This window comes from Gavialis gangeticus, unplaced genomic scaffold (assembly GCF_001723915.1).
Source record: "Gavialis gangeticus isolate Ggan-Ray unplaced genomic scaffold, GavGan_comp1, whole genome shotgun sequence".
Lineage (NCBI taxonomy): Eukaryota > Metazoa > Chordata > Crocodylia > Gavialidae > Gavialis > Gavialis gangeticus.
Window position 1 is genome coordinate 210,709,826 of NW_017729032.1, and position 27,994 is coordinate 210,737,819.

General features: G+C 42.0%; 1 protein-coding gene across 1 annotated transcript in view; it reads left to right on the forward strand.

Moving 5' to 3' along the window:
- DSCAM (DS cell adhesion molecule) overlaps positions 1–27,994 on the forward strand; it is a 737,680-nt gene that overhangs the window by 593,255 nt on the left and 116,431 nt on the right. The window contains exons 20-21 of the mRNA XM_019523886.1: positions 10,028–10,161; positions 26,501–26,654. Coding sequence (XP_019379431.1) covers positions 10,028–10,161; positions 26,501–26,654 — 288 coding nt within the window. The remainder of the gene's footprint in view (positions 1–10,027; positions 10,162–26,500; positions 26,655–27,994) is intronic.

The following is a 27,994-nucleotide window of genomic DNA, read 5'->3' on the forward strand; positions in this document are numbered from 1 at the left end:
GAGGGAGTGGGGGGGCAGGGAGCTCGTGGCAGAGCCCCCCACATAGCATGAGGCAGTGGGGTGCAGCGGGGATTGCCCCCCTGTCCAGCAGCACCCAGTGACTGGGTTTTTTTTAAAGGGCTGGGAGTTGTGGCTGGGCAGGGCAGCCATGGGGGGGTCTGGGAGAGTGGGCGGGGGTCAGGGGAGCTGGGGGAGCAAGCAGAGGATGGGGCCTGGCAGGAGTCCCCCCATGGTTGCCTCCCGTCTCCTGCTCCTACTTACCAGCTCCAAGTCTGGGTCCAGCTCCCTCCTGCAGTGGGTAGGGCCTGCCCAAATCATTGAAGCTCTCTGAATCTTTTCTGAATCAATTCAGACCTTTTTATTGGTCCCCTGATTCAATTCGGATTTGGAGATTCAGCCAAATCTCCTCCGAATCAAATCAGCACCTGAAGCTTCGCACAGCCCTACAGTTTTCCCATTGCAGGACAATTTGTCCCACAACAAAGCACTTGTGCAGGGGCGTGCACTATGGCAATGTTTGTCATTGCAAGCACATACCCTTGCATGTCTGTATGCACCCATTCAGTGCAACATAAAAACTAGGCCTTTTTGTATATTCTTTCCTTTGTTGACAAGTTAAGAATTAACACGGCAATGCAGGAAATTGTTTACGCCTGTGGTGAACTTTAAGCATGTGAGGAGTGATTTTTTTTCACAAATGTAACAAAAACCTGTTTAGCCAGATTGATTTTTGGGGGGTTTTTTAAATTGTCCTTCAGACATTTCCTAATTCTTTTTAAACAGTTTAAAATGGGGGAAAGTATGTTTTGTTAACACTTTCATAATGTACTATATGGCTGTCAGGATTTTCCTCCAGCAAAAAAAAATCAGTAACACACAAGAACATAACAAACCTGAAAAGAAAAAGAAAAGATTTCTCCCCTTTCTTAAGTCAGGTAAGAAAGCAAACAAGCAAACTTGGATAAGTTTATGTCCAGTTCATAATGTAAGAAAATATATAAGCATATGAGAAAAGGTTATAAAGAAACTGTTTTAATATAGAGATCACTCTAGGCTGCTGTAATACACTATGTCCCTAAACTCCAAAAGCAATAAGAGTTAGGAGACTAACTTGTTCCTGTGCTTTTGAAAATCTCATGAAGGACTTTTCTATGTCTGTGGAAATTTGACCCCAAAAATGTTTTTACAATGACTGGACAGAGAATCAAGTATAAGGGTGCATCTACATGAGGCACTAACTGTGCAGTATCCTACTACCACTGAGCAATAGCGTGCTGGGCAAAACTCATGCTAATAAGCTGCTGCACAGTAGTATTAGGCTGCTGCACAGTTAGCACCTGAAAAAGCTCATGCGCCAGCAGTACTGCACAATAGCACAAGCTACTGCGCATTGATTTAGTATTTGGTTATCCAAGTACTAAACTTAATGTACAATAACTATGGCACACTGATGAGCATGTAGATGTGGCCTAAAGCAGGCTAATAGTATTTCTTTAAAAAATTCTTCAGGGAATTTACAGTATTTTTTTTCAAATAAATTTCCCAGTTTTGGGAAAAATATTTAAAATGTCTGTTTCGAGACTTGCTAAAGTGCTTTAGGGAAGTTGAAATCCCAACTCATAGTGAAAATCAGTGCCTGAATGTACGTGATTAATTTAATGCAAGTTTTCAAATAAACTTTTTGGAGGTAGTTCTTAAACTTACATCTACTTGCATGTTTTATAGTGGTGGAGTGGTGTCAAGTGGCTTTAGGAGAATAAAGCCCCTAATTAATATTTCTTTTCATTATTCCCTCAACCCTAGGTAGGCTATTCATTCCTAGGCTGTTTTTATTTTCACTATTTACATATTTCCTTTTATTACTTTGACCAAAGAAAGGTTAACAGCAAAATCAGGAGTATGTCTCATAATTCCTAAATGTAGTTCTTCTTCCAGCACTCAGTAGAAATAGCTGTCTGTGTACTCCTTTATCCAGTCAGCAGCAATTACACTCTCTAAAACTGCTTCAGGATTCTGCTTCCTACTCTGTGGGCATGTATACATGTACTATTAATATGATATAGGCTTACTGCACAGTAAAATACTGTACAGTAAACCTTCCCTGGGAGTGCATTTACATGTGCACTCTATTGGGAGCAAATCTGTTCCCAATGGGAGAAGGCTAATACAGGGCTGCTCCTGCCCTGTTCTGCCTCCCTGCAACAGCCAGCGGGGAGCTCCAGGCTCCCCAGGGATGCTAACCTGGCAGCGAGCACAAGGACCAGTCCTGATGTGCATGGGGCCACGAGAGCTCTGCCGGCTGCAGGAGCAGCTGTCTCCTGGCCCCATGCACATCAGGAAGGGTCCTGATGTGCAGATGGCTGGGAGACAGCTGCTGTTGCAGCCAGCAGAGCTCTCCCAGCCCTTTGCACATTGGGGGACACAGATGCCAGTGAGCCCCATGCCCAATGGGGCTTCCCTGCCTGGCAGGGGGCTTACTGGAAGCTGTCCCACTCCTGGGGCAGCTGTCAGTGAGCCTCCAGCTGTCCCAGGAGCAGGACAGGTCCTGGCCAGCCCCCTGCTGGGTGGGAAATCCCTGCCAAGCTGGAGGCTTACTGGCAGCTGCCACAGGAAAGGGACAGGTCCCAGCTAGCCCTTTGCTGAGCAGGCAGTCCCCACTTTGTCAGGGATATGCTGGCGCAGGACAAGTCGCAGGTAGTCCCACGCTAGTTGGGGAGTCCCTACCACTGGCAGTTGCCACAGGAGCAGGACAGGTCCCAGTCAGTCCCCTGCTTGCTAGCAGCTGCTCCACAAGCAGGACAGCTGCCAGTGCACCACCAGCTGAGCATGGAAGCAGAGATTTCCCCACTCTTGGTGCTGCATGGCTCTCAGGTCCTGTGGGGAGCTGGGAGCCATGCAGCGCTGGCACAAGTCAGGGCAGAAAGTAACTCCATCATGGCACTGATCAGCTCCTGGCTTCTGGGAGCAGTGCCATTACTGGGGATAGAGAACTCCTCCAACCCCTGTGGCAAACTGTGAGTATAGCTGACTGGGAGCAAATTTATTCCCGGTCAGCATCTACACTATTGCTACTGTGCAGTAACTATTGTGCAGTTAATCTAATACCTGTATTTGCAGGTACTAGCTAACTGCACATTCTACTGTGTAGTAAATGCCATGCACATGTAGACGGTGACACTTTACTGGGTGTGTCTACATGAGATGCTGTGTTGCCATAGCAGTGAGCTATGGCAATGTAGCTTGTTGCTGTGGCAATGTAGCATCAGCGGGTACAAAAGCAACAGACTTGTTGCTACTGCACAGTAGGGACAGAAATGACCTGTGCACCACTGGTACTGTACAGTAACGATGTAGTAGGTGCACCCACTGTGTAGTAGATTTGTCTACTGAGCAGTAAGGCTTCCTGTGTAGTTGTGCCCAGTATGGTTTATCCACATGTCAAAAGAAATGGTGGTCTCTGTGTCCTTTCACAGGACAATTTGTTTGCACTGTCAGGATTTCAAATTGGAGATCATGTGACATTCCAAAATATTTTGAGCTTGGAATTTTATCATCATATCTCTAGCTTAAAGAAAAGTCTAAAAAATAAAGACATTGTGCAGCAACATGTTCTCAAAGGATTTTTGCATCTATGTAACCATATTTGTAAATATTTCACTCTTGTGCTTCCACAATGAGGGTTCAGTTGCCATGAGTAGGCAAAATTATTCCAGCATACTTCAAGGAAGATTCCATCTCAGGGAGCTCAAATTCTTCTCAGACCACCCCTGAATACAAATGGACTGCACCCTGACTTCATGGAGAGTGAGGCATACTACCAACTTAGCTGGCCAGTCTCACAATAGAAGAGCAGAGGTATGACTCCAAATGATACAAGTCATGGCATCATGGAAATTAAGAACTCTGCTAGTTCCTTCCTCTGTCCTGAGGCAGGATCATGTGTACTGATACTATCCTAAAAGTCTGCTTAACCTTTGAATTGAAATCTTCCTTGAAGTATGCTGGAACAATGGTGCCTACTCATGGCAACTGAACCCTTAGTGTGGAAGCACCAGAGTGAAAGATTTACAAATACAGTTACATAGATGCAAAAATCATTGGAGACCATGTTATTATATATTACTTCTTTAATTTTTTTAACTCTTCTTTAAGCTAGAGATATGATGATAAAATTCCAAGCTCAAAATATTTTGAAATGTGACACAATCTCTGATTTGAAACCCTGACAGTGCAAACAAATCATCCTGTAAAACAGTGGTGGACAAAATGCAGCCCGCGGGGTGGATGCATCCCACCAGGCCATTCTATCCGGCCCGTGAAGCCCTTAAAAAATTTAGAAAATTCATATTTATCTGCCCCTGACTGCCTGCCCTGTGGCCCTCTGTGGCTTGCCAAAACTCAGTGAGCAGCCCTCTGCCCAAAATAATTGGGCGCCCCTGCTGTAAAATGACTTAAAGGGACCACCATTTCTTTTGAGGTGAGGATAAACCATACTGGATGCATCTACACAAAATGCTTTCCTGCTCTGCAAATTGATTTACTACACAGTGGGTGCATCTACTACACAGTTACTGTGCAGACTCAGTGGCACATGAGCTGTTTCCAACCCTACTTTTTCAGTAGCTTGTTGCTGACTCCTAAGGTGCACAAAGAAACCTGTTCCTGAACTCAGAAAGCACAGACTCTGTGGTGGTTGACTGGTATTCAGGGGTGCACATGGAGGGCTCTTTTAACCCCCTTTTCTGTGAAGCCATGCAACAGTCAAACAGTCTCTGGTCCAGAGGTAATGAATGCAAACTGTCTGGACATTGTGAAAGTCTGCTCAATGGTTTTATTGTTTATTTCAGTACCAGAAAATCTCATCAGAGATATTCACTTAGATAATATCACTGTTTCATATCTTGTGCTAGTTTCAGTGCACTCCTTTATTTTTTTTCTTTTCCTTCAGCAGGAAGTCTTCCTTGTAAAATCAATGGCACATTATGTCCCCCCTGTTTCTGTGAAAGGCAGATCATACATAGCCATTTGTCACTGACATATCAAGGGTGCAGCTTGATACTAACATATCAAGGGTGCAGCTTGAAGATACATGTCCAGGATTATCAAATGTCTTTACAACACCTAAAATTGACAAAATCTTTTCACCTCAAATAGTAAAATAAATTATTAATGCCCAGTGATAAAGGAAGGGCCTGGACAAAATAAGTTTATATTTAGGCATCTTGTAATGGTCGTTTCTGTTTTTAGACACCAGAGGTCAGACATAGCTGCTGTTAAGCTTAAAAGTGAAAGAGATTCCAACTAATAAAATTAAGTGAGCCTTTCTTTTAAGATGACACCATTTATGGTTTTGTCTAATTTCTCCCCTTGAGCCTTCAAAAAAGTGAAGTATTCCTATCGGAGAGCCTTCTGGCAAAATGAAAAGTAAATTAGAAACTTCCTGATTTAAAAATGAATTGTATTTTTCCCTACACTTTTTACTTTACATGAAGCTTACTCATTAGCTAAATTTGTTCTTCACCTGAGGATTTATTTTACTCATTATTAAAACTTTAAATGGATTTTCTAATTCTCTCACTCTGTGGGTTTAAACATTTTCACAATCTACTAGTAGCATGGGGGCTGAATTATTTCTTCAATTTTTCTTTTCTGGAAACGATACAGTGTAAAATTTTAATTGAAACAATGAATCTGTGTGTCTTATTAGACAGAGTTGCTCTGCCAGTTCCATATCTGGGGTGGATGAATGGGATGGGGGTGCATAGCTCCATTCACTTTGATGGAATGACACCAATTCACACCAGTCAACTCACTCAGGAGTCCTTTCACATAGGATACTTCCTGTATAGAGGCAGGCACATAAAGCCCATAATGGCCTTATGTATCTTCTTTCACCTCTCATACCTGACCACCATCTGAATCTATACCTGGTACAGGGAGCTTTTGGGACTTGCATAACCTAGAAGGAGCTGTGCTTTCCTTTATCATTTTCAGTTCTTCTTTCTCTCTCTCTCTCTCTCTCTTTATTTCACTCTTTTTTAAAAACCTGTTGTTCATATAGGCATGAGGATTGCATTTCCTCTCAAAGCTAGATGTCATATAATATCATGCTAATTGATCTGAAAAGAGTAAATAGACAGCTACGTCACCCAAGTTAGAGTTTGCCCTAATGCAAATATTAAAGACAATAACTTCAGAGATCATCCCAAGGAATGTCATGTTAAATGTGGATTGTTTGGAGAAGATTGTGTTAACTGGTGGGTCTAGCTATGGAGATCATGCTATCACTGGCAAGAATTACACTCAGATCCTCTGCACTGTTTTGAAGAGACATTCTTAAAGCTCTTTTCAAGATACAATTTGCCTGTGCCATGCTTCGATGTAGTCAGAGTTCTCAGGTAGTTTTGCTTCCTATCCAGACAAGACTCAATATGAACCCAGTGCAGAATGAGATATAAACGCTGTTTTACCTTCTACAAATACATGTAACATCATTTTACTGTGAATTTCAAGTGAAAAGTATCCATTTTGATGTTAATTACAGCTAACGTAGATCTGAATTGTAGAAGGAAAAAGTGCATGGATGAAAGTGCTTTTTTCCCCAATAACCATAATGGTCAGTGGGATTGCCCTGTGTTGTGCAGGGCTGGGGCCTTGGATACAAAGCAGAGCCTTGCCCTCTGACAGAGATGATAGTATTTCCAGATGCAACATGCCAAGTGCTCTTTGCCTCTCTGGTGCCTGGTACTGTGAAGAGAAATAGACACTCATCCATCACTTATATGAAGCGAGAAAGTCCATGAAACGTCTAATAAAATCGTTGTTGACTACCAAGAACTGTTGTCCCCTGTTCTTGTTCTCCCACAAAATCATTCTTTTAGCAATCCCCATTTTCTTCCTAGCTGCAGGAACTTATATACAGTAACACAAAGTGCCCCCTCAAATTTTGAAGGGACACACTTCATAAGTGTGTGGAGGGATTATATTCTTTTGGCTAGAAATAGACACCACCTAATGAAGGGATCAACTGTGCTGCAGGACAGTTGATCTGCTTCACTGGGTGAAACACATGTTGCCCCTTATCCTGTCCTTGTTGGTGCAGGACAAGGGACGATGTGATCTTCCTGATTTCCCTGCTCAGCCAGACCATGCCCTGGGTTTGGCCAGGTGCAGAAAAGTGCCCCTGCCCAGTCAAACTTGGGCCTGAGTGGGGAGAGCACCCAGCAGTATTAGATGTCTGCCACAATCAAGTGGCAAAGTCTATTACTACCTTTTGTTAAGCCACTGGTTTTCATTTCACTGTAGTACAGCACAAAGTATTGATGTCTGTTGCTCAACATTTGTGCTGTCATAATGAGACATCAGGAGACATCTGTTTCCACACTTTGTCAGCACCTGTTGACCAGAGAATGATCTTAGGGTCCATTTTTGGCCTGGTCTTTGAAAATCCAATATTTCCCATAAGACCCCAGGGACAGCTATAAAGGATGTTTGGTGTTTTGTTGTTCAGTCTTCATTTTCTCCCAACTTCTTTATCCTCACCCCCTAGAGTCAATAAAACTAGTCCATAGTGTATTCCATATCTAACTTTTCTTTATTAGAAATTATAGGACTCAAAGAAATGGTAAGAATGACAGAAAACTCAGGCAATAACAACTACGCTAAAGGGGAAAAAAAAGATAAATTTGAAATTTGGTAAAACACAGTCCAGTCCTCTTGAAATCAGTGTTCTATAATAACCAGATGCTACTAGGTTCATAATAATGTATGACAATAGGAGTATATGTAGTACGTTAACACTATAGGATTGTGAACATGCTTCTCAGACATAAGGTGAGTAGCACTTGACACCCCCACAAGCAGGTTACTGCTTAAGAATATATTAAATTATATTTGATAATCAGCCTCCCAATTAACTATTGTATAATTCCACTCTACAATCCATTATAGAATGCCAACACAGGAGACTTTTACCATCTCATGAAGGTTTTCTGAATGCAAAAAGCCATATGCTTTTTTTTTCTCTTTAATTGAATTCTACCACTTAGTGAAAACAAACTTTTCTTTACATGACTCTGCAAGATCTCCTATGGTTTTCTGAGTAAATACATACAATTAAAATTGTTTTCAATTAGTGTTTGTCAGTATCTACACGTTAAAGAAAAAAACACAGCAGACCAATGAAAAGGAAAGCTTTTCATGTGTGTCTGCTGGCTAAAGAATTCTAATCAATCCTGAATTAATCCTTCAACGTTTGACAACCATAAGCCACTCCATCAGAACCTTTCCCCATGGATTAAATCATAATTTGCCAATAAATTACTTTAAGCTCCTAAATTTGGTTGCAGTGATTTCCAGGAAATGTTACTGGCCATAAAAGAAACTCCCATTGGGCTAAGTAATTACCCAGGAGAGCCAGGTTTCACTCTTCAGCAGCAGTAACAAATAGCAATTCTAATGAGCTAGATATTAATAATGAGCTGAATGCTGTCAAGCATCACTATTTACTCTGGATTGGATGGAACCCGCTAAATGATTTAGTCCATCCACAGCAAGGGGTCGAGTTTGGGAACATAACTGTGAAATCCTCATTTGGATCTTCATTCTCAATACACTATAAATAAAAAATGCTGAGTGATACACAGCATTTTGAAAGGATGCATCTAACACAAACTTGCACTTAGTACTCATCCATCAGCCTTCTGACATTTTAAGGGAAACATTAGATGCAGTGGAACAGCAGTAAACAACATAGCTAATTGAAATGGAAACTGAAATATGCATTTTAGAAGGTAAGATAGTTCTACTTAACTATGAAACAAAGTTAGCTGCAGATTTAGGCTGCAGTCCTGCTAGCTTCTACAAGTAGACCCCCACCCCACCACCTTGGTGCCCATTAATTTCAAGGAACATTAGATTTGGGTTAAAGATCATCTTGCAAAAAGAGATCCCCACCTGCCGAGTATTTGCTGGCACATGAAGCCTGTTTTCTGTGGTACTAAACAGGATCTGTGGACTGGGATCTGGAATTTCCACTCCATGTGAAGTGTGACATCTTGATTTTTATTGTCATTGTCTCAAACTGAAGTAAAAAGCTGAAATGCCAGAATTTCCCATGAAACAACATGGCTGAAATATTTCCCTCTGGGACCATGAATATGTTTAGTATTAGTAGCATTAAAATGTTACACATTTGACATTAATATAATATTAAAATAAAGTGCACTTGTATAATATTAACTGTAGCACATATAAATATGTTACAGTTTTAAAGTAAGTCAAAGCATTATCAAAATAAAATGTCTCCATTGTTTTTGTTTCGTTGAAGATGTAACTGAACCCAACACCAGGCCACAAAATCATTCCCTTTTAGAAAAAAGTTCATTTTTCCACAGAAGGTTGTTCTGTCAAAAATTAATTGATCAAGTCTTATTTGAAGAATAACTCATGCTACCTTAAATGCAGCTTCTTATGTACTTTTCATAAAAACATGATACTCTTACATACCCTGCTTGTACATAACAGGAAAAGAAGGTATGTCGATATATCTATGGTCATGGAGAAAAGTATACAATATGAATGTTTGAGAAATGATATGCCCATATACTCATGCAAATAAACAAAAGGGGGGAATTAAGGTTATATATGAAATGAAATGTGAGCATTTCCTAACTTCATTCTTTAGGAATGCAACTTCAATGCTTTTTCCCCCATAACGTTTTTGATGGAACATATAATGAATTGCTGCAAATAAATATTCATATACGGTGTCTTTAAATATATGCATGTGTATATGAATACTGTGCATATGTTGCCTTCAAAATATAATTAAAATGTGTTGCAGGAGTGGCATAGGAAATGCTAGTTATAACAAACACTTTCACTGATGATAGTTATTCTTTGCAGGGTCTGTCCTGTTCTTTTCCTCGTCTTAAGTAGTTCTCTTGTTAGCTGTGTTGTACTGTACAGGTTGATGTGTTAGGATGGCTTTGGTTCACTTTAATAACTATAGCCATTGCTCTTCCAGTTCCAGGTCCTCCTGCTGGAGTTAAAGCAGCTGCAGCTTCAGCCTCCACTGTATTTGTGTCCTGGCTCCCTCCCCTTAAGTTAAATGGCATCATCCGAAAGTACACGGTGTTCTGCTCACATCCGTATCCCACAGTAAGTTCAACAAAACAAATACCAGGGTACAGTAGAACATTTGCAGATATTCAATGCTTCACACTTTTCTTGCCTGTTCTTCCTTTTTTCTTCTTCTTCTTACCTTGCGCGTAGCTATGTTTGTTTTTTTCCTTTGTTCACTTATTTCTTTTTTTTACAGCACTTACCATTTACTTCAACATACAGACTCCACAGGTTGAATATTTTTAAAGAAGCAGGTTCTGAAGTTTGTTTAAATTGGTTCTTACAAAGCTGGCTGCCAACTGACACAGCCCAAGTGCATCTGGGTACATTATGGAAACATTCATTTATGAACATATTTGCTATATCAGACACCCAGCTTGATCTACTTTCCTACTTTTTGGCTTGAGTATTCATGTGTGAAGTAACATAATGACTTTGTGAATAAGCATGTTTGTGTGAGAAGCATTTCCCCATCTTAGATACACATTCTGTTCCTTGCTGAGGATGTTTCAAGAGCAAACTGAACTGAACGTTATATATCTTTGGGCATGTCCACATTGCAAAGTTATCATGCCAGGCAGTGGCTCAGTTAAACATGCCACAACATGATTTGCATGCCACCTCCTGAATCAGAAACAGTATAGCTGTGTTCATGAAACACTTCATTGTTCTTAATTGGCTCTGCAGCATAGCCATGCTAATTAACATATCTGCACTGCCAATGCACGTTTGGCTTTAGCTGCTAACACCTGTCAAACAGGGCATCGTGTTTGAGATTTCTCCTGCCTGTCCCAGTTATTTGTGATAAACACATGCCTTTTTTCTGTCCCTCAGCTAGAGAGGAATCTGACTTTTGTTAAATCAACTATTCTTTCAATGGGAAACAGACTCCCATTGAAAACATAGGCCCTTTGGAATATAGTATTTAGGCACCCAAACACCTTTGAAAATCTGTCCCTAAGTGCCTATGTAATTCTTAAAAATGACACTTAGCTCATACTTCTTTTGAACACTTTATCCTTAATTCCGTTAATTTAATACTTGCTGCCTTGTGCACCAAAATACCTGGATGCAGCATTAAAAATAGGAACTAGCTATTGAATTATCAGCATTGACTAATAATAGATTTATTAGTGGGTTATAAGGGTTTGGCAGCACCTGATTTTGCTATTATTGTAGGTTAGATTAGTGATGCTTTGAAGTGCCACCACTTGCCACCCTGCCTTTTGACTGACTGATGACAAACAGGGCTACCTACTTCTAAAGACTTCTGTGCCTAATTTAAAACGAACACCAGATGGTGCTGCTGCTACTTTCTATATATCTCTTGGTATACAGCTCAGATATTTTCTCTTTCAAGTCTCTGCTGGAAACATTTTTTCTATGTGGAGTCATAGCATAGAGCAGTAGTTTTCAGTCTATGTCTAAGGGGTCCATGAAAGATAACTATGATTAATCTAAAGTGTGTGAATAACACACTTGCAATTCAAACAGGTCTGCACCTCCATTCAAAATTTCCAAGGGAGTCCACACCTCCATTCAAAATTTTTCAAAGGTCTGCAAATGAAAAAAGGTTGAAAACCAGTGGCATAGAGAAATGAAGCACCATATATTGCATCCAGTTACTAGATTTTGTTTTCAAGGTTCTCATTGATTACAGTGCTCTTCCTCATGCAAAGTTATTTTTTGTGGCTCACAAATCACATTAATCCTCCATGTCTTCATAGAAGTTAATATTAAAGCTCAAATTGCTTCTCTAATAGCTTGTATTGTTGAAACTGTTTGGGGGGCTCAAGTTCAGTGCTATTCAAGATAAGGGACTGTTAGCATCGGCTTGAGTCAAATAGTAAGAAGCAGTAACTTGACTTACTAGTGTTGAACTCTATCATACTGTGTTGCTATGTTTCAAAGTATAAATTATGGATGGGACATTAAGGTACCTAGTCGAGGGCTGGCAAAGTTTTCCAGTGCTAGGCAGGAGTGACTCAGCTTTTGTCTGAGATTGGCCAGCACTAGGACCCTTGTGGCACTTCTCCCTGCCACCCAGATGCAGTGCAGCATGGGCAGGGCTCCCCCTCTGCCAAAGCCCCTGGAGTCCAAGTGTGGCACAGCATGGAAGGTGTTCCCTGCCACTGATCCCCATGCTGCCTGAGTGCAGCATGGCACAGCACGGGCAGAGTCCCAGCTGTCAAATGCTCTGGAAGCCACGGCTCTGTGGGCCAGATCTGAAGGCTTTGAGGGCCAGCTCCAGCCTCTGGGCTATAGGTTGCTGGCCCCTGATCTAGAAGGCATGGGTGAGGACTCTTTTTTCACTATTTGCATACATTAAAAGTATATAACTATAACAGCATTCTCTGTAAAACTTATCCACAGTGTTCTGATTTATTTGAATTGCACAAAAACTACCTGCTCTTTCAATCCTGAGTACTCTTACTAAATTGTAAATATCCAAGTGCCAAAGTTTCAGGTTCCTGTGGTTTTCTGAAATGCAGGTCTGCAAATGTCTTACACAATCAGATTGCTTTTGTAGGGGTAAAAACAGGTAGAAGGTTTGATATGCTTGGAAAGAAGGATCCTGAAATGTATAAATAGCTTCTGCACTTTGACTCCAAGGAGCATTGTCTCTCTAGAACATGGGAAACAAAAGATTTTGGTTCACCAGTGAAAAAAAGCAAGGTTACTCTCATTTGAATTCCTAACCTCTGTCCAAGATGGATGGAGAGGACCATACACCACATCTTTTAATCCTGAAACCTAACTTCTTTTCTTTCTCGCTTGCTTTCTTGCTTTTCTGCAAATAAAGATATTGACACATGAAAACCTGCCTGCTAAGCACAAGCACTACCTGAAATAGATTTCCATTTATATATAAAATGAATGGACAAACTTAAATAAAAATAGAGAGGCAGGAAGTACCTAGAAAACTGCAGGCAGGGGCAGCCTGGAAAACAGCAGGTTGGGCGATGTGCTCTGGATGGAAAGAGAGAAGGTTGAGAAGCAAGGTTATATGGCACAGAAGGGGAGAGTAACAAAACTTCAGAGATAATGGAGAAGAAAAATGAGAGACTGAAGATTTGTGAACTCAAGTAAATAGATACCTAATATATGTTCTGAAATGTATGTCCATCTCTCAGAAATATACTGTACTTATGTACAGTACAGTTAAACTAGGGGGTTTTTTTTGCTGCCTTCATGAATTAGGTTATTTAATTGTAAATAAATCTTTGGTTCCCTCTATTTGCTGGCTGGAAGTGGGTGAGAGGAGCAGTGTAAGTAGAATAACACTATAAAAGGGTAATAAATGGAGACTGCTCTCATTACTAGTCACAGTCCTTGCCAGAGCATTATCACTTGGTTCTTGTCTTTGTTACACTCATATTAAGTTGTGGAATAAGATGACCTTGCCACACACTGATTCCCTGATAAGTGAAAACTAGAAGCAGAATTAGTTTGGCTGACTACAGAAAGGAGATTGAAATGGAAGATGTGCAACTCTTCTGATGACCTCAAATGTCTGAAGGATTTTAATGGTACACTTTCCTTTAATTAAGAAAGTTTTTTATTTACATTATATGTTCTTTTTTCTTTTAAAGGAGGTCGCATCTTAGTAATAAAAATATTGTTGAGGTTTTTTCCCCCTTTACATAATGCATAAACATTCCTATGGTAGTCAAGACATAATAGGGCAGGACATAATTCAACATGTGGGGGAAAATAAAATGTCTCTTTTGTACCTGGAAAGTATGTATGTAGTTAATCACAATGGTTCTGCTATTTCCAGATTTTAAAACTTCCTTTATAGTTTGCAAATATCTAAACAGTAGACTTGAATGTCTCCCAAGTTACTTTTCAAGTCCTTGTCAACTCATTGTGTATTTTGTTTTGTGTTGTTCTGTTTTGTTTTGTTGGTTTTTTTAAGTGTAACTATCCATGTGTGTACATATAATATGCACTATCAGGGAGGATTCAGACAGAGAAGTATGATTATGTAAACTCCCATTGTCACTGCCACCATTTGAAAAGCTATCTGTGCTGTGAACAGCTATTATAGGTTTCCCAGAGTATGCAATTTGATATACTTTTTGTAACATCAGACCAAGTCATAAGAGTTCGGCAGATGATGGAAGGATTGCAGTCCTTAAATATGGACTCCCTTGTCTTCATGTCCTTCAGCATTCTGAAGTGGTTGCTAATCATACTGAGAAACTTTGACTGTTGTCTTGTTTGAAAACTGCAGATTTATCAAAAAGGTGATTTATTAATTTGTGCCCCCAGGCCTCAAGCTGTGTCTGTATCAGCAGTAGGGAGAGATGCAGAGGCTCAAAGAGGTCACTGGGGAGGAGCAGCCAAGGACACAAATTAATTTAATGTTATTATGTGATTTGAGGAACTGACCAAGGTTCAAGGTTGATTCTTTTTTTAAAGGTCTTTTAACTAGTAATTATTTCTGTGGAACTTTTGAGGCATGTCTGCACCACCTTCAGATTGTGCTAAGGAGTGGTCCTGGTGCAAGTGCTGGAGTGGCCAACTATGGATCATGATCTTTTTGACCTGCTGCTCACAAACAGGGAAGAATTGTTTGGGAATGTAATAGTGGCTGGCAACTTGGGCAGCAATGACCACAAGATGATTGAGTTCAGGATCCTGAGGAAAGAAAGGATGGAGAGCAGCAGAGTAAGGACTCTGGACTTCAGAAAAGCAGACTTTGAGTCATTTAGGGAACTCGTGGGCAGGAACCCCTGGGAAGCCAGACTTAGGGGAAGAGGAGTCCAGGAAAGCTGGCTGTACATCAAAGAAGCTTTATTGAGAGTACAGGAAAAAACCACCCTGATGTGTAGAAAGGCTAGCAAGCATGGCAGAAGACAAGACCAGCTTGGCGTAGCAGGGAACACTTCAGTAAACTAAATCAGAAAAAGGAATCTTATAAGAAGTGGAAACTTGGACAAATAACCAGGGAAGAATAGAAGAGCATTGTTCAAGCATGCAGGGATGAAGTCAGGAAGACCAAAGTGCAATTGGAGTTGCAGTTAGCAAGGGACATGAAGGGTAACAAGAAGGGTTTCTACAGATATGTTGGTAGCAAGCAAAGGATCAGGGAAAGTGTGGATCCGTTACCTAATCAAGAAGGCAACCTTGTGACAGAGGATGCAGAAAAGGCTGAAGTGCTCAATGCTTTCTTTGCCTCAGTTTTCACAGGCAAAGTCAGCTCCCAGACTACAGCACCAGGGAGCACAGTTTGGGGAGGAGGTGAGCAGCCCTCAGTGGTAAAAGAACAGATTAAAGACTATTTAGAAAAGCTGGATGTGTACAAGTCCATGGGGCCAGATGGGATGCACTCAAAGGTGTTGAATGAGTTGGCTGATGTGATTGCAGAGCCAATGACCATCATCTTTGAAAACTCATGGCAATCAGGAGAGGTCCCAGATGACTGGAAAAGGGCAAATATAGTGCCCATATTTAAGAAAGGGAAGAAGGAGAGGCCAGAAACTACAGACCAGCCTCACCTCACTCCCTGGAAAAATCATGGAGCAGATCCTCAAGGAATCCATTTCTAAACCCTAGGAGGAGGAGAAGTTGATTAGGAACAGTCAGCACAGATTCACCAGGGGCAAGTCATGCCTGACCAACCTGATTGCCTTTGATGATGAGGTAACTGGCTCTGTGGATGTGGGGAGACCAGTAGATGTGGTGTACCTTGATTTTAGCAAGGCTTTTGATATGGTCTCCCATAATATTCTCACAGGCAAGCTAAGGAAGTATGGGCTGGATGAATGGACTACAAGGTGGATAGAAAATGGGCTAGAGTATCGGGCTCAGAGAATACTAGTCAATGGCTCAATGTCTAGCTGGCAGCTGGTATCAAGTGGAGTCCCCCAGGGGTCAGTCCTGGGGCTAGTTTTGTTCAATGTCTAAATCAGGCTTGTCCAACATATGGCCCACCAAGCCATTTTATCTGGCCCGTGGTGGCACTGCCGCCGCAGAGTGCAGAGCCTCACAGAGCTGCTGCCAAGTGCGGAGCCGCAGCAGAGCCGCTGCCGAGCCGCCGCAGCCAAGCGCGGAGGCACTGTGGCCGAGCGGAGAGCCACTGCTGCTGAGCACGGAGCTGTCGCGGAGCCGCTGCCAAGCCGCCGCAGCGGAGTGCAGAGCCGCTGCTGAGTGTGGAGCCGCGGCAAGGTGAGGCGGGCAGGGCCAGCCTGCAGGCGCCAGCTGGCAGCGAGGAGAGGGGAGCTGCTTACCCCTGTGGGGCCAGGCGCAGTGAGCCGGGTCCTGCCACCGCTGCCTTGAGGGCTGCACGGCGTGGGGCTGCTCCAGCCATGCCTGACTGGACAAGCTGGGGACAGCCTGTGCAGCTTCTTCTCTGGCTCTGCCCCTTCCCCGGCACGTGGCCGGGGGAGCTGCAGCATGGCCTGTGCCCTGCCCGCATGCGTGGTGGATGGAGGCATGAGGTAAGTTCCCACGTGGAGCTGGGGGTACCTCGGGGCCAGGCCCGGGCTCCGGGGCATGCAGTTGCTGGAGCCAGGCTGGCTGAGAGGCAGGAGGAGCCTGGCCCAGAGGCGCTCTAGGTCCAGCCGCCTCCTTGGCAGTTCAGGTCCTGCTAATGTAGCCTGCATGGCTGAGGATGGGGGTCTGCATGCTGCTGGAGTAGCTCATGCAGTGAGAGAATCCTAGGGGCCCATCCCCACAGCGTGCAGCCTGTGCAACACATGCTGGTGTCATCTGGGGCCCACAGCCTCACCAGATCTGAACAGCCCTAGACTAGCTTATCCTTGAGATCTCTTCCACATCTCTGCAGTATATGCCTACAATGTCTATTTAATTAACCACAATGACCATGATCAAGTTAGTAAAGGATTTCAAGGATGAGCTAGTCCAGGGCTGTTCAGATCTGGTGAGGCTGTGGGCCGGAGATGACACCAGCATGAGTTGCACTGGCTGCACATTGTGGGGATGGGCCCCTAGAACTCCCTCACTGCACAGACTGCTCCAGCAGCATGCAGACCCCCATCCTCAGCCATGCAGGCTACATTTGCAGGACATAGACCGCTCCTGCCCCCACCCCCCCACAGGCTTTTCCCCCTTGCACAGCAGTGGGAGAGGTGGCTGCCCAGGCCCATGCCCCTATATATTAACTTCTTGCAGACTCCATGTAGACTGTGGGCGACATCCTGGCCCTTTGTGGGCCACATGTGGCCTGCAGGTAGTCAGCTGGGCAGCCCTAATCTAGTCCAACCCCCTGCACAGAAAAATGATGTCTTGTTCCTAAGCCATACCAAACATACATACTTTCTGAAAACCACAACTTCCCTAGGCACATTTCCAGACCCATTTCATTGTCACTTCCTGCAACTTCATTGGTGTCAAAGGTCATGTGACATCACTTCCTGATGTGACACCACTTCCTGTGAGGTCTTTGAATATGTGTCGCTGGCCCACTGAGTGATAAAAAGTTCATGATCCGGCCCCACATTCGAAAAGGTTGGACACCCCTGGTCTAAATCAATGACCTGGAAGATGGCATAGAATGCACCGTCAGCAAGTTTTCAGATGACACCAAGCTGGGGGGAGTAGTAGATATGCTGGAGGGTAGGGTTAGGATTCAGAGTGACTTAGACAAATTGGAGGATTGGGCCAAAAGGAATCCCATGAGGTTCAACAAGGACAAGTGCAAAGTCCTGCACTTAGGACGGAACAATCCCATGCACCAGTACAGGCTGGGGGCTGACTGGCTGGGCAGCAGCTCTGCAGAAAAGGACCTGGAGGTTACAGTGGACAGTAAGCTGAATATGAGCCAGCAGTGTGCCCTTGTTGCCAGGCAGGCTAACGGCATACTGGGCTACATTAGTAGGAGCACTGCCAGCAGGTCAAGGGAAGTGATTATTTCCCTCTATTCAGCACTGTTGAGGCCACATCTGGAGTACTGTGTTCAGTTTTGGGTCCCCAACTACAGAAAGGATGTGGACAAATTGGAGAGAGTTGAGAGGAGGGTAACAAAAATGGTGAGGGAGCTGAGAGAGATGACTTATAGGGAAACACTGAAGGAACTGGACTCATTTAGTCTAGAGAAGAGAAGACTGAGAGGGGATTTAATAGCAGCCTTCAACTACCTGATGTGAGGTTCAAAAGGGGATAGAGCTAGACTGTTCTCAGTGGTGGCAGGTGACAAAACAAGAAGTAATAGTCTCAAGTTGCAGCAAGGGAAATTTAGGTTAGATATTAGGAAGAATTTTCTCATTAGACGGGCAGTGAAACACTGGCACAGCTTACCCAGAGAGGTGGTGGAAGCTCCATCCTTGGAGGTTTTCAAAACCTGGCTAGACAAAGCTTTGGCTGGGAGGATCTAGGTGGGGGTGGTGGTCCTACTTTGAGCAGAGTTTTGGACTGGATGAGCTCCTGAAAGTGCTGCAGTAAACTACAGCATGCCCACTCTGTGTGTGCTATATCCAGAAACAGAGGGGAGCTGAGGATCCAGGATCCAAGAGATTGTTTGCTGATTGCAACCAAATATTTTTTTATTCACCAAAGAAATATCTGACTCAATCTATGTCTTCTTCTAATGGAAATAATTACTATCTAACCCCTTGGGTAAGGGACATTTATAGATGTATACAAGTGAAAAGAAAATCCTACTCTGGAACTTGGTAGATAATTCTGTTCGTGGTGAGGTACAAAGAGCTTTGTGATCCAGTTAACTCTGTATTGCTAGCAGATATAAAAAATTAATTTTGAGTCACCGTGACTCAATAAGCACAGGAAGCATGTCTCTCGATCAAGAAAGTGACATTTAAATGTAGTTAGACTTCAGAGTAAAATCAAACTTTCTAGCATTTCTGTGATTTCCTCTACATTTAATAGGTACTTGTATGTCCAGGCTGAGGGACAATGTGTGAGTTAACAACTCTGAATCCACCATTTGTGCACAAGACACATGCCACAAACCCTACATGAATATTGCTTTACATTCTTCTCTCAGTAAATCTTAATATAGCTTTCTTAATCCATGTGTGCGCTAACCTGGGTCCATATCATTACCATACAAAGGTATAGGAAAGAGATATATTGTATTTTCTTGCATATGCCATGCAGATTTTTTCCCGAAAAAACAGGCACTGGAAATTTGAGTGCACATATGGAAGGAAATATGGTAAGAGCAGTTTCTGTCACTTACCAACCAAGTGCAAAAGTAAGGTTTTCATGTGAAGCACAGGGCACAGAACAGTGAGCAAACTCTGCTCCCTTGCTGCTGCTACTTAGTTGCATACTAAAAGGAAAGATCTTTTGTTCTTCATTCCGTCCTTCAAAACCAAGGTATGTCTCTCATTCTAAGGTGCATTTGGATGCAAGAAAATACAGTATGTGGTACATTAGAATCACTGAGAGATTTCTAGTGTATCAACTATTGTCAGCACAGAACTGGCAAACATGCAATGCAGGCAGGGAAAGGGGTGAAGTTTACTTTGTCTCATAAGCTTTCTATCCATGGTTGTCTGAACAGCTTGTAGAGATACTGTTCAGTTGTAGTTACCTTAGGCTTCCTCCAGCTGAGCAAGATGGCTTGCCTACTTCTTCAGTTAGCTCAGATTACCCTGATAATTGCCCCTTGAAGTCTCTTTCATGGAGTCACAGGCCACGTCTACATGAGACTTTGACTGCACAGTAGCTCATTACTACTGCACGATAGCATTGTGTGCCAAAAAGCACACACGATGCTTCTGCTCAGTAGTAAAGGGCTACCATGCAGTCAGCATCAACAAAAAGCTGTACAGTGAAACTGCTGCTCAGTAATTCTGGTTACTGTGCAGTCAGTATCTCATGTAGACATGGCTACAGAGAGCTAGATAAACTACCTGGATAATAAGCAGTAGGGAGAATGTGCCCCACTGCTTCTATTTTGCTGTGCACATCTCCAGCTTATTTTTGTAAGCATTCTGCTCTCTGTATTTCACAGTCAATGAATTGAAGGAGGAGGTGATACACCTATCACAGGGGGGCTACAGAAACAACAGGGCTAGCTCAGTAAGTTAAAAACATCCCTTCAGTGTGTGTGGCATTTCGGCATAGGGAAGCAGCAACTACTCAGACTGGCATATGCAAAGGCTGTACATGACAAGGTGACATTCCTTTCAAATGTTTCTTATTTCAACTTTTTTGTTTCTTATTTCAACTTTTCTTTAGTTATTTAGTCTTCTTTTTGCTGACAAAGCTCCCTTCCCTCCCCCCCGCAATGTAATGAAAGTCTCTGGCATATTAGTCTAACTGAAATGACAGGAGAAAGTTAGAAGTAAAATCAATTCTTTGTCACTGGAACATTCCCAAGTGTTTGGAAGTGAATGTTAGATGCTGCAATACAAGAAGTTTATTAACCAGTTGGAAACCAAACATTTTGCTATAGCATATTCCACTTACTGAATGTAGGCACATTTGCTAATGAGACCAGATCCAATTAATGGATTGACTTGACATGTAAGTGAATACTTAATTGAAGTTACACAATTGCTAAGAATGTTGATTTTCAATACCAATAAGGAAGGAGCCAGCAATAGGGAAGCAATATGGAAGGGGCTAGCCAAATATTGGGAGTCTTGAAAAAGAATTGGAGACACCAGGGTTATGATTTCCACCACTGGTGGCAGTGAAGAATCTCTGCTCTGGGGTCGCCTCACTCACCTAGTCTGCCTTGCTTATCTCTGTGTCCACAAAAATAGTTTCACTTTGGCTGTAAAGGACAAGAGAATACAACACCTGTGGCCTCCAGTACATTCTTTTCCTGCTTCCTGTGGTAGGCTAGATGTTCACTTTATCTCCAGTACTACCTTACAGCACCTTCCCCCTCTATGCAACAGTAGACTTGAAAGCTATATGTTGGGGTTTGTCCTGTTAGTTTTGAACACTGCCACTGCAGGGCTGGTCATCTCAGGTGTCCAAGAAGGTGACCTACAGTTGGAGGGGTGTCTTCAGAAAGGAACTATTTTATCCTTATATGAAATGAGGAAGTGCTGGAATCATGGAAAATAAGAACATTTCCTCAAAATGCTGTTTTGACATTCCATTTTAACAAAATAATGGCAACGTTAATACCCTGGTATACCTAACATCAACATACATCAGCATGTATCCCATATTGCTTAACAGCTTAGAAATAGGATATATTAGATAGATAAATTAATAAAGGAGCTCAAGTGCCAGAAACCATCTAGCCCTTCTGACTGCCCTTTTAAATAAATGCCAGAAAATTTAGGTCATGAATATTAATAGTCAATCTGATGTATGATTAATCAATATCTTAATTTTTATATGTGACCTCACATCGGTTTCAGCCTGTCAAATTACAGACTTTTGTCCAATATTCTTGTGCAAATGTCAAGACAAATGAGTTTCAAAGCCCTGTGCAGTGTCTCAGCCAATAACAGAAGTGTCTAGCAAAACTGACCTCTCCATATCAGCAGTTAAGACCATGCCAAACGCTTGCTAAGTAGAGCAAACTGCCGTTGCATCATGACATGAGGAGTCAGAATAAATCTGAATTAGGGTCCAAATTAGAATCTGTACTGGCACCATTCAAATCTAGAAAGCAAACAGTGGGAACAAACCAATAATAAAAATAAAATGCAAGTCTCAATAGAAGGAGTAAATTGGAGTCAGACAATCTAGCACAGTGGGGACCAACATTTTGGGGAACTACCAGAAATTACATCCTGTGCCCTTTGCAAGTGCCACTCCAATCCTTTCCCCTGCCCAATCTGTTCATCTGTTTTCTGTTCTCTGTCTTATATGCCACATGGCACATACACAGGCTGCCCATACTACTGGTGGCATGCATGCAGCAGGTTGGCCAGCCATGGTCTTGCAGGGGGGCCAGTCTTCCAGCAGGAGCAACAGGGATGAATAGCCTACTTTGAGGGGAGCTAAGAAGCTATTCATCACTGGAAGCCATACATACAACATACAGCAGAGCGAAAGGTCAAATTTTGATTCCTTTACAAAATCTTTTTTTGATTCTTGCTTTTCCCATCTGGGAAAATTTAAAATAATGTGTAAATAAAGAGGCAAAGATTTTTTGGGTGACATCTTGTATTGGACCAACTGCATAGTAGCAGTAAAATTAGATGAGCTGTCAAATGTTGGAAAATTAAGACTATGTTGGCCTTGGGTGTAATCTTGATGGCTGAGGAGGATTATAACTTCATCTTTGTCTGCAGACAAAGAAATATTGCCAGCCCCTCCACTCCTATCTTTCAAACAACCCTAATCCCTGCACAACTCATCATCAGTAAACTCCTCACTGCTCAATAGACATCAAATGGGACACAGCCTCACCTTAACAGTACATACTTAACCTGTCAGCACATCTTCACTGTTAGTACAATCAACACTCCCCAAAATGAACCCATCATAATCCATGGATCCTACACGTCTTTCCCAAAATGTGATATATATGATCCAATGGACCAAAAGCCCTTGTGGTAACTATGTGGGTGAAACTAAACAGAAAGTACATACCAGAATGATCCCTCAGAAAAAAAAATGTAAAACTGTAACAGAGAGATACACACATACATCAGTTGGAGCACATTTTTAACAGGATAACCACTGTGGTATGCATACCACAAGTGGTTCACAGACAACCTGTCAGTGGTATGTGTTAACAAATTTATTATAGTTACTTTATATGACAAAAATGGGCCGGTTGTACTAAGGTTCAACTAAAAAATTTGCTGGTGGTACTTAAGGTTGTATTGTTTTAAATTGGTGGTGTGCAATCTGTCAGAATTTGGGAACTGCTGCAGGCTACAGATTGTAATGAGCCTTCTTCCTTTACATAGGTCTTGATCAAGTAATCAAGCTTCTTTTCTTCTTTTCTTCTAATTGTCTGCTATCCCCAGGGAATTTCTCCCCACTCCAGTTTCACAGCTCTACCCACTGTTTTAACTACTGCTGTGCTTGCTTTCCTCCTCAGACCTGCATTTGAAAGCTCATCTAACTTTATCCCAACCATACACCTGGCCCAATAAAAGACATCACCCAAAAATCCTTGCCTTTTACATAATTCTTGGATCATCACAGCTACAACATCACTCTAATACTGTGTAAATTAACACATTTTAACACCCTGATAGTACATAAAAAAAAAATTGGATCAATGTAGATGGGGCTAAGTTCTTTAAAAAAAAATCAGGCTTTCAGAGAACGCTGGGGTTAACCATCACCAGATAACATTTTTAAATGTACTTGCCTGAATAATGGAAATGGAGTTTAACACATTAGTTAACAAATTTAGCAATGTGATGTATTTTCCCAGTATAAAACATGCCAGTTCAAGGGTGAAGGGCTATGCATTGCCCTACTCACCAGCAGAGACACTTCATCAATTGAAACTGTGGAGGTGTTACCATGACACCTGAAAAATAGCTCCTATTTATTTAATATTTTCTACTGAAGGGCTGTTTACATGAACACTTCTATGTCAAAGTCTCCTTTGAAATGTCAATTAAATGAGATGGGTCTTTACACCTGCTGATATTTATATATGAAAGACCTTTCATGCATGCCTTCTCTCTGTTTTAATAAACTTCGGATTACATCAATATATTTATTTGCAGCGAAAACTCTCCATAAAATGTTGATTTCTGTGGCATTCAGACCACTTTATTTATAGATTGGCATTACATAATCATCCCCAAGCCTGATATTGCACATAAAAATCATTTTGTATTTATTCATCTTAGTAATTGGTTTTCCTGGGTTGCTTGATTGGTTTGTTTTACATAAAAGTTCACAGAACCTGTGCCAGAAATAAACTGAGTAGTCTAAATATTGGTAATTGTTGACTATGCACTTCAAACTTGACTGTGTTTTCCTTCCACTTAAGTAAGTAGAAAAAGCAGGACTTTAACCACAATAGTGTCAGAGAGTCAGTGTCTCCTGTCCAGCGTTCTACTGTATTATTTTGGTTGCATTTACCATTCAAGTTTGAGACAAAAACTTTTCTACCATACAATAAAATTCTTTAAAAGATTAAAGCCTCTATGCAGTGTATGCTTACTTCAGAGCCACTGGCCCTACTCAAACCCCAATACTTTTATAATTAGATAGTTATCATAAATATTGTGTAAAATGTTGTGCCATGAATTGGCACCTTGTTACCATCCCTGCAGAACACTTTTGAAGCACAATAATGTGGCTTGGTAGGATATACTATTCTGACATTATCTGCACTTATATGACTCTTCTGCTGCTCACCTAACAAGGTAGCTGAGCTAGTCCATAGCTGAGAAGAATTTAATCCAGAAGAAAACTAAAATTAATTTTGTGACTGAAAATAAAATATTTTGGGTGAAAGTGTTAGAAGATTTTTAATTTTAGATCTTGCGTGCAAGGTAAAAAGAGGTCAGCCCATCTCATTAAGAGACAGGTGCAATATCATCTGATTCAGGCTCTGTCTGTACTTACTTGGCTGTGATACAAGGCATTTTTGAGAAAGAGAGCAGCCAGAGCACAAGGACCACCCCCCCCGACATGGTAACCCCTCAGCAACTATGGAGCAAAAGTGGGCTGTGCACTCTGGAAAGTCACCAGCTGCTGAAGGGGTCACAGCAGCCAGCTGAATATACGGTGATCTCTATACTTATGTGCAGCCAGCTTCCAGTTGATAGCAGAAGCCTTACAGCTCTGACAGCAGAAAGAAGAGTTCAATTGCTGCAGCAGATCCTGCAGTGTGGTGGTTCTCAACATTCTGCCAGTAGAAATGGACTTCTGCTTGCAAGCTTTGTGGTACAGACTAGGTCTGAGGTGACCTGTCACGAAGCTTGAATAGTGCATTCCAAATATTAGATCAGAAAACAGCTGAATACTTTTGCAGAATAGTTTGATGGCAATCTACAGCACAAAATACAAACAATTTGTAAAAAAAAAAGACATGGCTAAATTAAATTAATATTAGTGGCTTCCAACAAATACTATATTTTCTTACATATAGTTAGCATTTTCTCACCCCCAAAATCAGTCCTCTTCCCAAATTGGGGTGCTTGTTTTAGGTAGGGAAGATATTTTCTTTGCTGGAAAAGAAATCTAGAGACACTGTTCATGTATGTAGCTGCCAAGATGGCTTCCACTTAAATCTGCTCAGCAAATTGACAGGTCAGAGTCTTGTGTTAACCCTCTCACAGCTGTTAGTATTGGCTAAGCAATGTAATTTGTGCCTGAGATGGCAAGTGACCTTTTGGTAGTATCTTGATGAGGCTTGTGATGTGGAACTTGTATAAAGAACTACTTATAGTAAGAACTGATGTGTGGCAGGCCAGTGTGGGGGCGCTCCTGCATTGAGCCACCCTCCTCGCTGCACCTGAACAACCACCAAGCTCCAAGCATCTCCCCTGGGCCACCTACGACTGGGCGACCCCCTTCTTGGAGCACACCTACAAGACTGGGGTAACCAACGCCACCACCCAGGGTCTGGTTATTCCTTGGGCTCTGTGCCCTGTGGGATACACACAGGCCCTGTAGACCTTGGGATTTGGGGGTGCTTATATTAGCCTGAAGCATTCACCAGCAGTCTCCCATCTGGGAAGAGAGTAAAATAGCCGAGCCCACCTTAGCAGGTCCCTTCCCTTTTAAACCTGTACAGCGAGGCGTGCTAAAATAGATAGATTTATTAATCAAAGAGAGATAGGAAATGGAAGGACTACCAATAGCACAATATAGAAAGAAAACAAGCTTGAGCAAATCTCAATGACTTGTCTGCCTTTTGCCACATGGCTAGCTTACAGTCAACTAAATTCCTAGTTAGGTTTCTTGTAAGCTACTCACTTCCGGATCCTGAGTATGAGCGAGAGCTGCAGAAGTCCATGATGCTCAGTGTGCGTCTTTAAAATGTTCCCTTCCCCTTTGTCAGGGAAAGCATGCAGCTTCATCCCCAGTGAGACTTTCGGTAGTAACAGTCTTGCTACTGTCCTTGCAGAGATCTAGTGCCTAACCTTGTTTGACATAGTGTAAGTCCTCCTGAGAACAGAGAGTGTCCAAGAAGCGTAGCATCTCAGGATTCAGTCTACTACACCAAGAAATTCCTGATGCCACACTTCCTATGTTTCCAGGAGGGCTTACTCTATGTTTTATAGTTGTCCGTGATTCTAGAAAAATATCTCTCTCTCTTTTTTTTTCTTCACATTCTGCCTTCCCAAAAACAAGGTAAATGCTTTATTGGGGGGGGGGGTGTTGTATTTAATCAAATATGACAGTTCTGTCTCTTCCAGTCACTACATCTGCAGTCCATTTGGAACGATTATCATCCATTCAAGGTGCCCAGAGGTAAAAGACCTCAACAACTTCTCTCTAGATATTATTTATTTTAGTTTGGAAACGTTTGTCTCTCCCATCACAGGTAATCAGCGAGTTTGAAGCCTCTCCTGACTCATTTTCCTACAGAATTCCCAACCTGAGTCGGAATCGACAATACAGTGTCTGGGTGGTGGCTGTGACTGCTGCTGGAAGAGGCAACAGCAGTGAAATTATCACTGTGGAACCATTAGCTAAAGGTATGGAGACTGTACTTCCATATTTTAAAATATTCTGTGCACACTGTCTTTTCAGAACAGTAATTACTATGGTAGATGGTGTTGTAGTTCATTTGTTTTATGTTGTACCACTAAGTTTACCTTAATCTGTGCCTACATGGGACATTACATTGGTCAAGTTTGTTCACTGAGTGTGCAGTGATTTAACTTATATGCCAGGTTGCAGAACTTTTCCCACTTAATTACTGATTTCACACACGTCTGCTTGTGCAAATGAGTGGTGCAGCATTCTGGGCCAACAGCCCATGTTTAAGTGTTCAACTACTCATTTCTATGCTCCATGATTTTTCTTGTAAAAATCAAAGTAGGCTTTTTCATTGTAAAAACCAACTAAAAACTGCAGGAATTTTCAGATTGGGGCTCCTCAAAACTCTCATGATTCCTCTTGTGTTGTACATTTATTTTTCTAGTGCAATTTTCAAAATGGTAGCAGATAGCTTGGAAGAATCACTGGTGAGACCAAAAATCATGACAGTCATTAATTAACATGAAGTGATGCACAGACAGATGGATTTGACTCTGCAGATTCACAAGGATGTACATAAAGTAGTGATGTGGCCAGTGAAGGAAGAGGAAATTGAGAAGTTAAGCTTTTGGGGAATTTATCTAAAACAGTAGAAATCTATGCAGTTATCAGTAAAAGTAATAATGATGTCTTGATCTGGGGCTGGTCAAGAAAATCCTGTTTTGTAGACATATATATAGCTCTATTAAGCAATGACTAATCCACAAACTTTACTAGATACGTTTGCTGGAGGTAGAATTATTTGGTGATAAGATAAGGCTATTAACACATAGCAACTTTCTGCACACTCTATATGAACTGATCCTGGAGGGAAGAAAATTACTGTAAGTAGCATTATAAGATGTTCTTGTAGGAATGCATTGATCTAGTTTAATAGAAGGTGGGAAGAAGAACAAAGAAGAAGATGATGGCCCCAGATAAGAATGCTGCTCAGACATAATGGGCAACAAAATCAATGGGCAAAGTTGTGAGCTTGAAGAACATTGTATTCTGTCTGCAAGGCTGGGAATTAATATTTCATATGGTTGTAAATAGTTAAAAATGATTTGGCCTCAGGGGATTTGGAGATCAAATAGTCTAAGCAACATTTAATGGTAGTGACAATCTCCATGAGACTGAGTGAGATGAGATGGTAGAAATGATTTGTGAATTAAGAGGACTGACCCAGTGCCCCTCACCCCTGACCTGCTACCCCCAGCCTCAGGTCCTAGTCCCCCAGTGTGTGGGGCAGAGGGGGCCCCAAGCAGCCCCTGGCAGGCTGGAGCTCTGCCAGCCT